The 16056-nt window shown below is 36.4% G+C and overlaps 2 protein-coding genes across 2 annotated transcripts; one reads left to right on the forward strand and one right to left on the reverse strand.

The window, feature by feature from the left end:
- The first annotated feature begins 4861 nt into the window (after positions 1-4861).
- On the forward strand, positions 4862-7292 carry LOC129369540 (C3a anaphylatoxin chemotactic receptor). The gene is made up of 3 exons (XM_055045030.1): positions 4862-4921; positions 5461-5610; positions 5844-7292. Exons 2-3 carry the CDS (start codon positions 5506-5508, stop codon positions 6777-6779), a joined length of 1041 nt encoding a protein of 346 aa, XP_054901005.1. The 5' UTR covers positions 4862-4921; positions 5461-5505; the 3' UTR covers positions 6780-7292.
- A 3590-nt stretch (positions 7293-10882) lies between these two features.
- On the reverse strand, positions 10883-15574 carry cenpq (centromere protein Q). The gene is made up of 8 exons (XM_055045070.1): positions 15264-15574; positions 15125-15185; positions 14926-15037; positions 14133-14201; positions 13591-13720; positions 12403-12522; positions 11890-11964; positions 10883-11553 (listed from the first exon to the last, which is right to left on the reverse strand). Exons 1-8 carry the CDS (start codon positions 15354-15356, stop codon positions 11386-11388), a joined length of 828 nt encoding a protein of 275 aa, XP_054901045.1. The 5' UTR covers positions 15357-15574; the 3' UTR covers positions 10883-11385.
- Positions 15575-16056: the final 482 nt, after the last annotated feature.

Consider the following 16056-nt stretch of genomic DNA (forward strand, 5'->3'; position numbering starts at 1 on the left):
ATACACACAGACACCTTAACTCTTTATCTACTTAAATCACTTTGCCTGCTGTATGAGGGCAGCAGAACTAGGTTCTGAATACGACAAACAAACAAAGTCTTTCATTTCATTTGAACTGTATTTTCTTAAAATTAACAGAAGTTTTTGTTTCAACTTCAGGTTCTTTGGGAAGCAGCTGTTCCCATTTCTTGGTTTTGGTTAGTGACAAATAGAAAGATTTTTTTTTCTTTTTCTTCAAGCTTGTAGGGTGATTTCCATCAAGTTCTAATTATTCATTACACTGTATAATCTTACATTTTTATGGAAACTAAACTTGTGGGGAGAAAAACAAGAACTGTCAGGCCTAAAAGAACCTATAATCCACAAAACTTGTTTGAAAGTCTCTTGTTTCAGAAGAAAATGGAAAAACCCAGCAAGTGACCATCGAAGCACTACAGAAAGCTCTCCTGCGTTAAAGAAATCAGGACATGATTTGTGAAATCAAAAGATGAGAATACTTTTTTATGGGTCAAATTGTATTAGTCTTGTAAAAGAAACATGAGCAAATGAAGTGTCTAAACATACAACTTGCCTCATTTCTCCCAACTATCTTGGCTTTAACCCTTGTTTTGGTTTATGGTTTGGAAAATACTCCTACTTCAGTTCTTCTATTTATTTTGGGTGTGTATGCTCTGTCTTTTCAAGCCCCTGGTCGGTCGTGGCATATGATTGTTTGCTGGAAGTTTCAATCTCGTTAACGGGGAGTTTTTCCTCTCCACTGTCACTACATGCATGCCTTGCATGGACGATTGCTGTGAAGTCAACGACACAACTCAACCACCTGTGGGAATCCTTACGTATAAACTTTTCAAACAGATGTTAAAAATGAAATAAATTTGACAGCACTGTTAAATAATTAGAATCATTGGATTGAAGTTACTTTTTTTTTTGTTAAGTGCTTCAAGATGACTTGTTCTGAATTGGAGCAATGTAAATAAACTAAAATGAATTTTATAAAAATGAACAAGGCTGACGATTAAGTGTGGAGACACCTAAAAGGAACAGCAGGAAGAAGAAGAAGAAAAAGAAACAAAATCCAAAAGAGTAAACACCACCAATATGTATGCGATTAAATTAAGATTGTGTTAAACTCTGAAATCCAGACGTGCATTTCATTCAATATTATTCCATATGAACACCTTTATTACAAAAAGGTCTTATAAGGAAAGTTTGTTTACATTCTCAGATTCCCCCTGAGTCTAAAGTACATGGCAGGAAAACAACAGTCAGTTCTGTCTGTCTGCCACAAGGTGATGATCGCAGTTCTCTAAGGTCCACCTCTGATTGGTCGATCAGGCCCGATTGGCAACTTCTTTCTACAGAAATTCTCCTCCTCACCACTACATTTTGAGAAACATGCAAACGGAACCCAAGAGCCAGAAGTCTGAATGACTTGCAACATTGTGTTGCGATAAATGTTTTTAATTGCATCATACACTGGGCTACATTCGTCTATGTTGAGTAAAATTTCAGCAAAGGTTTTGTTTTTTGTTTCCTTAAATTGATTCTGAACACAAAGTGAGGAACTTTGAGAAAACCGTAAATGCGAACACAATCAGTAACCAGAACCACATTCTTTTCCAAGTGACCAATTCTAAGTTGCAAAACATGTCTGTCTGGACCACAAAGTCTCTGGAATGGTTTGAGAAGCTGATAGATAAAAGGTGATTCCAACTTTGGTTTTCTAATCCTAATTTTAATCTGTCCAATACTCTCCCCTTCAAATACATGCTGGAGAATGCATGTTCCTCAGCCATGAAAACCTTTTTTATTATTATTATTTATGGTTATCATTAATACATAAAGATAAAATTAAATTACCTTATGTTTTTTTCTAATCGGTGTGGTCTTTTTGATGTCGAATAAGTTTTACTCTTGGAAATTTACACTACATCCTTCCTTACTTATATTCATCATGTAAATTGATTAAAGGAAAGATGAAAACTTTATCCTTTACAACTGATTTTTGATTTCATGACAATGGTTCATATATCTTCCCAATGATAGCTTAGCCTAGTTAGTAAGTGCTACAAATTCTATGATTTTATATGTTTCAAAATACAAAAACAAAGTTGATGGAATCCCATAGAAACCAAATTAGTTAGTGTAGTATTTAGAGCTTTTTGTTCATAAAATAATATTTTATAGTTTTGTTTTTTACAAGAAAAAAGTCTTGAAATAACTTTAAAACAATAAAAATAATTTTGCATATTTAAAGAGACATTTTTGTGTTTGTTTGGGTTTTTTTTTTTTTTTTTCTTACATTTTCAAAAATAAAACTCGGGAAGAATTTTCCTTACTTGCAATGCAATTTGATCAGTTAAAAATAACAAAAATGTCAGCCAACCCAGTAACTATATGAAACCCAATCTGTTTTATTGTCAGCATTATCATACAAATAAATACCATTCCATAATGTGGCGATGAATATATTTGACAATTCTCTAGAGGCAGCTGTAATGTTATACTTATGTTTTCAAATCAAAAAGGTACACAAGAATTTCAAAACCTTTCAATGTAATTCATAGATGTTTTAAAATGCCAAATTCTTTTCAGAACAAAATCAGCAAATTTCCCCAACCTTTTTTGTCTTATAAGAAATTAAATTGAATAAGGTCTACAAATAAAAATATCTGTTTGCAACCTTTACTTTGCTTCCCTAATCTGGACCTGGAACAAGAAATCTTCATAAAAATACTGATTAAATGTCCATTCAGCTTACAATACGAGCAACGTCGCCATCTGGTGATGTGAGCAAACTACTGCATCGAAGGCATTGCTTTGTAATCACAGTGAAAAGTGTGAGTGAAGTGTTCAAACGATTTTTGCTGCGAATGGGATTGAGGGTTCAATTTTGCAAACCATAGTTTTTAAAAGGTCACATATTCTATTGCTTGCAGGTGTTTGGACTTTCTGAAGCACAGCAAAATAATTCTGAAGTGAGTTTTAATCTTACGTCAAACCTAAAGCAGCCACTCGTTGCTGCTTTAGGTTTGAGGTCGTTTTATGCAGAGGTACTTAGCTAATTAACATTTGAGGAAATATCTGATGAAAAGGCTAAGAGTATATTCAATCAGCCTGATCAGTTAGTTTATTTCGCTTACATTGCATTCATTAAATGTGCAGAGCTGTTATCAGTGTCAATTGGGACATTTGAGACAATGTCAGGTACAGAGAGAGGATAAGAGTTTGATGGTCCAGACTTTGCACTGAATTCTCCACTTTTAGTTTGGCTCGGATTTTTATTTGCATGGTTGACTAAGAAAGAAACTTTATTTCTTGTAACTTTGAAGATGAGTGTTTGGTCCTCCAAGATAATAATAATAATAATTTCACATTTTGAACAAAGAAATCTGATTAATTAATGATTGATAATTCAGAATCAGTAGCTGGGCATGTGTTTGCATCCTCTAAAAAATGTTGTAAATTGATGACCTCAATCAAAGGTAAGCATATGCATCATCTGACTATCTAACATGTATTCTGTCCTCTTCTCTATGTTCATACGAACTGTATTTTACAGTGTTTAAATTATCAAAATACCTGCCCTCATTCACAAATTTGAATGCTATGGTTGTATGAAAATAATGCTGAAACTTTGCACAGTGGTTTAAAGAAGTGCTTAACAAGAAAAACCACAGTTCTCTCATGCACACCGGACGTCATGTTAGCATCTCGTGGGTGCCAGAATAGTAGCCAATCAGGAAACGTCCACAAACTCCGATTACCACACAATGGTTGCAGAAGAATATCTCATTTCGTTAAAACACAAAAACACATCTGATAAAGACATACAAAAACAAGCTAAATTATATCTCTTGTCTAATTTCACATTATCCTTTTATGCTCTGGCTCCACAACAAATAAATCAAACTGTTATAAAGAAATCAGCGACACCTAGAAATTCAGCAGGTGTCAGCTGGTTGTCAGACCAGATACCTGCATGCTCACGTTCTTCGGAAAGCAGGAAGTAGTGCTCCATTGATCAACAACTGTTATCAGTAGTTTTGTGACACCAACACAGCAAGCATTATGAACGACAGCGAGAAAACAAAGAAAAGAAAATGGAATTAAACACACAAACTCAAATACAAATTCATATTCTGAATGAGTGGGCAAAGTACTGTTCTTACATCCTACTACAACAACTCCTACACTACTACTACTAATAATAATAATAATAATGATAAGAATAATAATATATAACAAAAAATTCTGTGTGTAAACCTTAAGTTTCAGTCACTTCATGACTGTGTCATAAAAGTGCATTGTGACTGATGTGTGACCTGCAAAGTGACATTTGCATGTAAAATGTCATACATTTGGCTATAGAAACCTCCCTGAATACATCCCTTTCAACTACGAGGTTTCTGCAGAACCATGAAGAGACCATCACTTCGGCTTCTTAAAACTGAAATATAATGCTATCAGAGAGCAAATAGTTTAAAATATCTGTATTTGAAATAGTTTGTTTCAAATACAGATTTAGATATTCCTAGAAACCTGAAGGTAAAACTTTGTTGCTTTTCACTTGAGATTTTATAACCCTGTGATGGACACATTTGTTCACTGAGCCATTTTATACCCAAATGCATGTTTGCGCAACAAAAGCATCAGATAAAATTGTTTGAACAAAGAGCAAATGCCTTTTACGCTCTACATGTTAAGATTGTTTGTCTCTTTTGCAGATATTACTGGAAATAGAAATGAATGTTGCAATCACACACAGGAAAGAGAGAGAGCAAGAGAGAGAGAGAGTGAGAGAGAGAGAGAGAGAGAGAGAGAGAGAGAGAGAGAGAGAGAGAGATGTTAAAATAGCAAGCAGGAACTCCCTCTCCTAGGTGTCGCTCCATTTCTTCCACACTTGAGGAACACTGAAAAGGTAAGCAACCGACTCTTTAATTAAATGGATGGCTTTTATTCCTCAGGTTTTAAATTGTCTTTAATTGACATTAGTTACTGTGGATTCTAGTGAAAAAACCAGTTATTGGTATGAGCTTGTAATCTCAGCTACAATCATAACTTTGCTGCGGGTGAAGATAAAGTGTTCATTAACATGGGAGTCATTGCATGCAGCAACACAAACAGGTCTGAATGCAGGTTTGTGCAGAACCCTCAGGCTTACTGAATGTACTACTAATAGATTCCTTTCACCTTAATCACTTGTGCGGCTACGCCTACTGTGTGCAGTTGTTTATTCATAATAGATTATTGTGGGGGGAGAAAAAAACACAAATAATTGGTTCACATAATGTTTGAGCCCTTTAGGTTGCTAAAGGGCTAGTATAGTTGTTCTTGTACAAAACAGCAGAGGATGACAGAAAGGAAGTATGTGGTTTCAGTCTGGTTTGAGTTTAGGACATCGACTTTTTCTTCATTTTAGACAACATATGTGCAATCGTTCTCCTTGTGTCTTTGCAGAGTTAAGGACGGGTGTTGTTTTTTTTCTTGCTCCACATCACCTCCATGGCTAATGAAAACACAACACAGACCTCTGCTAACTCTAGCAGCCAATTGCAGGGTGATGCGTCCAGAGGAGTCCAAATTACAGTCACTCTGCTTATTTTTCTGGTAAGAAATGTTCCACCTGCAGTTATTTACAAAACCATAATATGCATGACTGAAAATGCTTATTTTCTTTGAGTTTCAGGAATGAAAAATGCACTAGTTGTTGCTCACTGGCTGACTGTGTCCGTTACATTTATGATGAAAACTGTTTGATGGGCGAAAGCCAAAGAGAAATCAGGCATGATATGTTTAATTGGAAAATCAACATTTCTTTCTTCTCTGCTTGGTTCCTGTAGGTGGGCGTGCCTCTGAATGGGTTGGTGGTCTGGGCACTTGGTCTACGGGGCAGGCGTCACCTGATACGCAGAGGCAGCACTGAGGAAACGCGCGCTGCCAGCAGTTTCAGAGTCTACGTCCTGAACCTGGCCGTGGCTGACCTTATCTTGCTCCTGCGGACTCCTCTCATGGTTGGCTACATTATAAACAACTACAGTTGGCCATTTGGAAGTGAATTCTGTCACCTGGTAATGTTCCTGCGATGTCTGGGGCTGTACGCCTCCGCTTTCCTCCTTTGTGCTGTGGCTCTGGAGCGTTGCTTGTGTCTACTCAGGCCTGTGTGGGCTCGACTGAAACGACCCGCCTGGGCTGTTCCTCTGGTATGTGGAGTCCTATGGCTGATGGCCTTCATCTTTTCTATCCCCTACATCTACTTTGCTGAACTGAAGACTGTGTACGGCAAATACCATTGCGTGGAGAGCGGAAACTTTAATCTAGGATTGTTTCTGACAGAAACAATAGCTGGCTTCATATTGCCTCTCATGGTATTTGTGGCAAGTAACTTGGCTGTTTTGCTCACCATTAACAAAGCCATGCCTTCAACACCCAATGGCACAACGCCATCAATGGCACGCAAGATGACCAGGATGTACCATGTGCTCTTTTCCACCATGGTCCTCTTTCTCACCTGCTGGGTGCCCTACTTTGTCTGTCGCTTTGTGCAAGCCCTGGCAGAGGAGAAGTCTGATTTGTACTACTCAGCAAAGAAGGCCGTATACATCTCGCTGTTTCTGGTGTACATCAAAAGTGCTCTTAATCCTGTGCTGTACGTGTTTGCTGCCAGAGGCCTGGGCCGTGCCATCAAAAATTCACTCGTCTCCACAATCGAAAGACTTTTCAATGAGGAATCCTATGAGTCCATACGAAGGAAGTCACTCAAGAGCTCCCAGATCTAATCTAGATGTTTAAGGAATGTTTTGACATAAATACTTATTGACAACCTCGTCCATCCATGTTCTAGCCATGCCCAGGAGGAGCTCCAGCAGCCAAGGGGCAAGAGAAAGGGCAGGTCACCAGAACTACACATGGCAACAATGTACAACTTAAACCCAAGAGCAGTTTAGAGTGACTGATTAACCTAATTGCTATTTTTGGACCATGAGAGGCCACCAAAATACCTGGAGTGAAATCTACAAAGAAAGGACATTTGAGCCCAGGACTTTCTGTGAAGCTTTGGTTATTTTTATTTTTTTTTAATTTGTAAAATTTCTTGTCCTTCCCTTAGACCTTTCCTGCCTCCCTCAATATGAATATTGTAAATAAAATCTAAGGAATGTAACTGTGAAGCACTTTATGTCAATGTTCTTTGATGTGTATAGGAGACAGAGGAATATGTTTTTGGGAATGTATAAAATGTGTTTTGAAATTGTGTGTTTTTGAAGCTATTAATAAAGATTGTTTTGTTCCAATTTTTTTGTTGGTATTTAGTGTGAATGTACATATAAGTAGTCCCTTAAAAATGATTTAAATACCCCAGAATTTTTCCACTCTCCAAACTTAGTGCTTTTGAATGGGACCTTTATGTTACAGATTATAACAAGATAGTTTGCAATTGTGTAAACTTTTTTTTTTTTTACAATAGTTTGCACAATTTGTTGCGCAAACTACAATAGTTTTTACAAATACAAATCAAATAAGTATGACACTCCGATTAAAGATCTCCTGGCCCATTTTAAATGGAGTTTAGATAATATGCAAAATAACGAGGGAGATTTTATTATATTTGCAAGGCATTTTATGGAAAGGTACCAGCATATAATATGCTGGTACCCAGATTTCTTTTTGAGTGAGCATATTTTTTAAACTCATGGTAAATTCCTCTCACAATCATATTCTACATCAGTCAAAAGCTGTTAATGTCTTTTTCACGCTAACAGAAAAGTGAAAATATATTTATTCATCCTCCATGTCTGTATAGATACATCAAAAGAAAAAACTTATAGATTTTAACAAAAGGAAACACTGAGTCTACATTCAGCAGCTTTTCTCAAGTTCAGGACTTTAAGCAATTCATTTCAAAACTCAGTATTGCCAAATCATTTCCCTGAACAAGATGACTTCTCTTTTTGTCTGCTTCTGCTGAATACATCTTCTGTATTATTCCTTCTATATATTTAGATTGACTGGAAACTTATTTTACCAAAGAGCATGGCATCATTTATGAATATACCAAATACATTTCAACTAAAAGGAAGCCCGATCTGACTAAAGGAAAAAATATTCAAAATTTTAAAAAGATGCAACAGCATGGTTATTGAAGTGTGCACATCTCTATATACTTTCTTCAAACACCTTTTTGTTCTACTTTGGCATTCAGTCTTGAGATGTACTTGTCACCTCTCACTGCAGGCTCTGGTTGTATCAGAGATGGACAAGAAGCTGAGTAAAAGATCTGGTGGATCTCCTCTTCAATGTAAATAAAACAAATGAAAGGATTTTTGAAACAGATCAGACCCTATTTCCTTCATGTGAGAAGAAATGATGGTGGTTGAGGAATATAAATACCTCGGTGTTCATCTGGACAACAGACTGGACTGGAGATTCAACAGTGAAGTGTCTATAAGAAGGAATATTGCAGACTTTCATTACCAAGCAAGTTTTAAGTCCTTAAAGTCTTGCAGCACTATGCTGAATATTCAGTTGTGGAGATTGTACTTTCTTCTCCATCATCTGTTGGGGAGCAGCGTCAGAGCCAAGGACTGAAACAGCAACCTGATAAAGAAGGATGGTTTTATTCTGGGGATTTCTGTGGAACCTCTGGAGATGATGAGGAATATTTTTATGAAGAGGAATTCTTCATAAAAATTAAAAAAAACCCTGAAAATTCTCTTCATAAAACTGTTATACAACAATGGTGTCTTCAGTCTGAGGGTTCTTCAGATTTGCTTTAACACATAGAGCTGCAGGAGATTCTTTCTGCGCACAGTCATCAGCATCTGAGTCATTAAATGTTGCAACTCATATTGTCTAATATGAGTTGCAACATTTAATTTACTTTTCTCAGGCCTTGTCACATTTTTCAACAAAAGTCTTCTGTCTCACCTCTGTTTGGACATATGGAGGTACAGATGTTGTCACATGTGGATCTAACCAGTATAAGTTTGAGATTGTTGCAACTCCTTCAGTGTTACTGTAAAAGTCTTTTCAGGACCAGATTCTGGATTGTTACTTTTTATTAGTTATTTAGAAAGATCCAGCTTTAATACAATCCTTGTTGCTCTACATTTTCTCCAGGTATTGATGATCATCTTAATTATGACCCAAGATATAGATATTTCTCTAGATTATTTTTGTATCCTTCTCCTGGCTTATACCTTTGTACCGTGAGGCCACACGGTACAAATCTCTAAAGGATGAAAAGGAGCAAATGTGAAAAAAAAACTGACAGACTTTAATTATGGTTTATCAGATTCTCTATATCTGATGACAGATGTGTTCACAGAAAGATGTAAAATTAATACATATGGTGGACCAATAAAGACTTAGTTTAATCAGGTTATTGTAGCTTTAATATATTTTTTTAAACATTCCCCTCAAGCATATCTGCTTGTTTTTCAATTTAACTTTTCAAATTGTACATCACATTACAGTTAATTATTTCTCATGTTCTTGTGTTTTACTATACCACAAACAGCTGGCATTTTAACAGAAGTGTGTAGACGTTTTAATGTTCTCTGTGTTTGATCCTTTTTCTTCTCTGCTTGTACTCAGATTCCTGATTTTCAAGATCTTCTGGATATGTCCTTTTGGCTGTTATATGATCGGGGTTAGTGAGGATAACAGGGGATTTGCAGCAACAACCCCAAGACATTGGAGCATTCTTCAGTTGAGAAGAAAGTGTCACTCTTCCACATGGATCGTTTTGTCAATCTTGCTTTTGGTGATTGGAGATTTCCTCCAGGTTGGATTTATTTTTTGAGTTGACTTTTCAGGAAAAAAGCAAAATGACTTATGGAATAGCTAGCTACCTTTCATCAGAGGACACATTCCTGCCTGTGTTCAGGCTTGCAATTGGCCAGGGCGTGATTAGATATTAATTCATGATGCATCTTGCCTGCACATTCATGACACTCGGATAAGACATGGAGGCAAAAATACCTAACTCAATATCTTGCCTCAAGGGAAACAGTTATATGGATTCCAGCCAGCATCACATCACTATGCTAGAATGCAGTTGTGCTCAAAAGGAAGTGATACCATAGTATAACTATGTTTAAAGAAGTGATAATATTGTGCTGAATTAATACTTTCAGTTGGGGAAAAAAAAAGTTTCAGTTCACATAACTAGTGGTAACGTCTGATAACCTCTTAGATGCAGAGATTTACAAACTTCTTAACTGCCTTGGAAACAGCTGACTATGCAATTTTTTAAATTAAAAAAATTAACTAAAAAACTATACAGCTATTGACTCACTCTCATTGGCATGGATTTAGTCATCAGTGTAAATTTAGAGAATCATGGTGTCATGATAGAGCAAGGTGTATCCTAATTTAAACTCCTTGCTCCTGCTACTCTCTGATCTGTAATATTTCCAACTATTCCTGCTAGTCTGATTCTTAGTTCTCTGTTCCTTGTTTTCAGCCCAATGCTTCTGTGTTTAGATATCACGTTTCTGAACAAACTCATTACTGGCTCCCGGTTTTCTCCCGGCTCTCGCCTTAACCTAGAAAGCTATTGCGGTCATTAACTACTTGGGCTTGCTTTAGTTTTTCTCTAAACAAAAAAACACTCCTGGGTCAGTGCTTCCTTGTTTTTTTATCCTTTGTTTTGTTTGTTGCTTTGTTAAGCCAGGTTAAGAATAGTATCGCTTTTCTTCTTTTAAATAAACCTGTTCCTTTCCAATGTGGCTCACTCAGAATGGGGAATCGCTGCACAGTAAATCAGCAGGGATTCTTAGACATATGTTTTTACCAGCTGTCATTACACAATCAATTGGATTTGACTGCTTTGGTACAAGTGGGTAATGAATATCTGTATCTGGAAAAGAACAACATAATATAATTTTACGAGAATAATTTTTACTTTTTTACATTTGTGTTGCATTGGATTCTATACAGTTAGATATACAAAAAATGCATTTCTCTAGTCAATTAGTCATTTCTAGAGATGTAAATTAAGATATACAATCTCCTTATGTGACTGTCGACTCATCTAAAAAAAAACTTGTTTTAAAACCGTAAACATTTTCACATTTTTTAAAGAAACACGTTTGACTTCCGTTCCTATTGCCGAGTGAAACTTTATTTGAAAGTAATACAGTATTTTAGTGACGTATATAAATGTAACGCAAGGCTAGACAGACAAAAGTCAAATATATCTTATGTTTCAAAAGTAACAATTATAATTTTGAAATAAATGGATCAGAAAGCAAAAACAAGTTAGAAAGCAAAAACAGTTAAGTTGTTTTTGCAAGATAAATCTAACCACAACAATAAAAAAAAAAAGAAAAAACATTTTCTGCATAAAAACCTTTAAGAAAAATGTGTTTCTGCTTCATCTTCTTAAGTAGCACCACTGCTCAGTGAGGGGAAAAGCTGATCAGCATGTTTCTGTGCCTGTAGTAAGAGGACGTGGGCATCCTGAGTGGTCGCTGGTTTCTGCAGAATGATCCCCAACTTCTGAGCTGTTATCTCACAATCACACTCTGGTAATATTTTCCGTAAACGAGACTGAAATAAAAAGAATATGCAGGGGTCTCTGTGGTGCTCCAAGACTGGGTTTTGTGCACATGCACAAAATGTGATCATTTTGTGCATGTGCACAAAATGACTGCATGCAACTCTCACAAGTTAATATGTGCAATGAGATTTTAAAGAATGTTGCAATAGCTAAAAGGCGTTTCACCACAAAGGGCATCCTCAATATTTCCTGTTAAATTTCATAGGAACTGCACATGCACAATATTTCACATGTTATTAAAAGAAGTGACAAGATAACCAATAAGTGTTCAGAGTGAAAAGACACACAGACAGTAAAGGAGATTTTTGTACAGTTTCAAAACTCACCTCTAATGTGATTTCCTCTTTTTGTGGCAGAAGACACGGAAGCTTGAGAACAGATTGATCAGTTATTTCTAAAATCTGTAGGCAGGAAATAATTGCTCACATTAGTGTTTTTTACCGCAAGCTCAGATCTCAAAATCTCAGCCATCTTTTGTTGATTTCCTGTACTTTCAGACATGTTTTCATGAGATCTTCTGAACAGAAGTGAGAGCTCTAAATCCCCACATGTAAAACAAAGTTTTAGACAACAGTGATTCACTTCATCTCTTTCATAATCACTGCAATTTTGAAATATCCCATTCAAGTAGAAGGTTCAACGTCTGTGTGCAACCAAGAAGATTTTTTTTTTTTTTTGAAATATGCTGAAAACGTCTTGGAACTCAAGACATAATGTTCGAACGTTCAATTAAAAGAAATTGAATGGGTTAAAACAAATCTAAAGAATGAAATACTCAAAGTTGCCATAAATCAAAATAAATAGATTTATATATGGATAATGGCTCTTTTTGCTTTCACCTGTTTTGCTTTCTTTTCTTCTTCCTCCAACTCATCTCTCAGCTTTGAGCATGTCTGCTGTAAAGACACAGTCTGCTCCTCTGTCCTTTCCAGAACGCTGACAACAGCCTGCAAGTCTTCCTGAACAACCAAAATACACATTCATATTCTGTGAAACAAACACATTAAAGCATACGTGTAGATCAGAAGGAACATTATGACTGCTAAAAGGCCGACATCTGACTGTTAGGGGGAGGACACAAAGCAGAAAATGAACATGTTGTCCTTGGAGTTCATGTCTTTGACACACAAGCCCATGGGGACTTGAGCAAACCTGACAAGGGACAAATCTCTAAAGTTACAATATTATCTGATGTCAAAGTCTACCAACACATGGTAGGTGAAGAAAAACAATTATCCAGAGAGATTGCTATGGCAGACAAAGGATCACTTATCCATACAGGAAGTGAAGACCATGTAGTTCCACATAAGTGGAACTAGCATTCCGCACATTGAAGGTTTTTGTTTTGGGTAAATATGATAAATTAGGGAGTCTGTGCCAGCACTTGTACTATCTTCGCACATTTCAGGAACACATACACAAACAAATTAAGATGTTTTCTATGGTCTCCAATATTTTTCTAAATCTAAGTCACACGCAGGAGGATGTGGTGGATGTGCCGCACAAACAGTTCGCTTAGGAAAGCTACAACCTCAGTCAGCTTGATTACAAAGCAGGGACTCAACTGAGACTTAAAGGGTCAACTATTACCTCATGATTCTTTAAAGCATGCTTTGTTTCTTTAAATTACCTAAAAATCAGCAGATATTACTTGTAAAAAGTAATATCTGCTGATATTGCTTCTTATTTCTGTAGTAACAGAAAAGGCTACCACAATTGAAAAATAGCTGACGTGTTGCCACAAATAGGCTCTAACCTCTACAGGAAACATCTGCGTAAGCTGCTTTTTCGTTTTTTTTTTCTTTCTTGACTACAGCAGTGGTTGTGGCAGTGAAATGTGGTAACAGATAGCAGCAAAATGTTGAGTTTCGACCTTGTTAAACAACAATTTTTTTATTCATATCAATCTACACCCTAAATATGACTCTGAAAACACTCATGGAGACTGAAGATAAAGCAAACAAAACATACTTTGAACATGTCTAGATTTATTTTGTTAACATTTATTTTGTTAACATTATTCTCACCTTCAGGGAGTTCAGCATCCTCTTTCCGAGCTCAGACTTCTTTGTCTCCTCCTGGTGGCGTTGAGATGAATGAATCAAATCTCCCCGTTTCTGTGCTGGAACCTTGAGTTGTGCACAATGAGCTAGAAATCTGAAAAGATTTACAGAAAACATATCATTCAGATTGCATAAGAAGTGGTTGATGTCTCACAACCACACTGGATTCTATACCCTGAAATAACTTGATGCATGCTTATCAGTAAAAACTGATAAGCATGCATGAACAGGCAACGTATGAATTCACAGGAGCAGCACCTTTCTGCTTGATAAGTGTCTTATCATCCACATAGGAACCCAAATGTCACAAAATTATTTATTTCAGTTGCTTTTGATGTCACATCGACCTGAAACTCCCTAATAGCGTTTAGGTAAATAAATCTTTGACGAAATACAGTAGAATGAAATTGAATAATCCTGTATGTCTTAAACATGGAAAATTCATAAGGTGTGCGTTTCACATATGACTTATTTGATTTATTTAGACTGAAATGTTAGATACTCACTTATTTTTGATGATGTTTAGATGTTCCTGGCTCTCTTTCTTCCCTGTCCGCTTTAAAACAAGTGTTGCTCTGTCAATAAAAAGATAAGGGCTTATTTTCATTTTTCATGCATAGTAATCAGTTAGCTAAGCAGTCCATGTAGACTTTTGTGATATTGAAATTGCAAGCAGGGACAACATTGATTTGTTATATTTAGCTCTATGAGTTCTGGAATAGTTGCTGAAGATGGATTTAAGCTTGAGCTGCACAGCCTATCAAATGGCAATTATCATTGCAATCAATTTGTACAGTACGCCAACTGTTTGCATATTATATGTGATACTTAACAGGATACTGTAATTAGAAAAAGCAAAGAATAAGAGATAGGAAAATATGGGTTGTTTGTAATTGATACTGCACTGTTTAGCAACAGCATGATAATTATGTATCTTGATATGACGAAGCCCTAGTTTAATTCAACTTACAGTGAATGTATCATAAGTGTAGATACGTTTACACTTTTAACTTGTGTAAACATTGCTATGAAAAATGCATGCAAAAATTACCATTGTTTAATTTTTAACAGAGACAGGTTAAATTAAAAGTAAATTAACTGTAGACCTTATCTTGGGATAGAAATCAGAAAAAAAAGGGGGAAAAAAGGAACGTGTTTTTTTATTACATGTGATTTGATAATATTTTCACTGCATGGTTTTCTAATATCTTGGTGTGCTAATACACACCCTCATGGTCAGATGATTTTAAAAAAAGCTTAATAGTTTGCATATTGAAAAATCATCAGTGTGAATCTCACAGTATGGACAAGTCCAATATGTTCTCCAGAGCATTGATGGTGGACGGGGGCATCGGCCTCCAGCTCTCCTGAATGGTCATTTTCTTTGACGTTGAAGGTGAATCTCCCTTAGCTTTCAGGAACAAGAACAAAGAAATATCACATTAACAGCCAATCTGTTTCCTGTACCTGAACAGCAGAGTAAAGAAGCAGATTTTACCTTTTCTCCTCTTCAGTGGTTTTGAGAGGGGGATCTTCTCATTGTCACCTTGCTCCTGATCCTAAAATAAGTGATTATAGTAAATTTACCCGCGAAACAAAGCAGTATATAAAACAGCTGTGTGTTTACAATGTCTCGCCTCTTTTGCAGAAAACCCTTGCGCCTTTTCTTTTTTCTTTTTCGGGTTGGGGGTTTTTGTTGGAGGCCGTTTTGAGCCTCTTGACGGCTTCATGGTGTTACAGAAACAGCTAGCTAAATAGCTAACTGCCTACGCCTTAAAGCTTAGATAGTATTAATAAGTTGAAAATTGCTTTGACCAATACGTTTGGACTAAATATGGTTTAAGACACAAACGAAACGGCAGAAAAAGAGCAACAAAATCTCCAAACCGAGGTACCGGTGTGTTATAATCACCTGTCGACCTTTATTTTCGCGCTGTTGTTTTCGAACGTTTAGACTCAGAGCGCATGCGTCACACTTGGGTAGCTGTACCCAGAGTTATAGTTGCCAGGCAGCACGTTCTGGTTACAGTACCATGCATGAGATGACTTCATATACATCTACTGATCATGACGGATATAAAAACAGTCTAGTTATTTCGCTGTACGAATTTATGATACTCCCGCAGGGCTCAGATATGGCAACAGGAAGCCTGTAAGACAAAACACGGGTGGAAAACTATACGATGACCATAAAACCTCTCAAACCATCAAATAACTTTAAAAGCGTTTTTACTATTTAAAAAAACTACTCTGCATACAGTGTTTCGTCATATTCTGTCACTGCCGTAAATGGCAAATCATATTTCTCTTGGATTTATAGTTTTAAAGGAGCGTTATGTATTTTCCAGGCACACGGAAAATACATAACGGTATTATAACACAATCAAGGTACTATGTCACTTCACTTGTTATAAAAATGCTGTATATGTG

Source organism: Poeciliopsis prolifica, unplaced genomic scaffold (genome assembly GCF_027474105.1).
Source record: "Poeciliopsis prolifica strain line A6 unplaced genomic scaffold, Auburn_PproV2 SCAFFOLD021, whole genome shotgun sequence".
NCBI classification, from domain to species: Eukaryota; Metazoa; Chordata; class Actinopteri; order Cyprinodontiformes; family Poeciliidae; genus Poeciliopsis; species Poeciliopsis prolifica.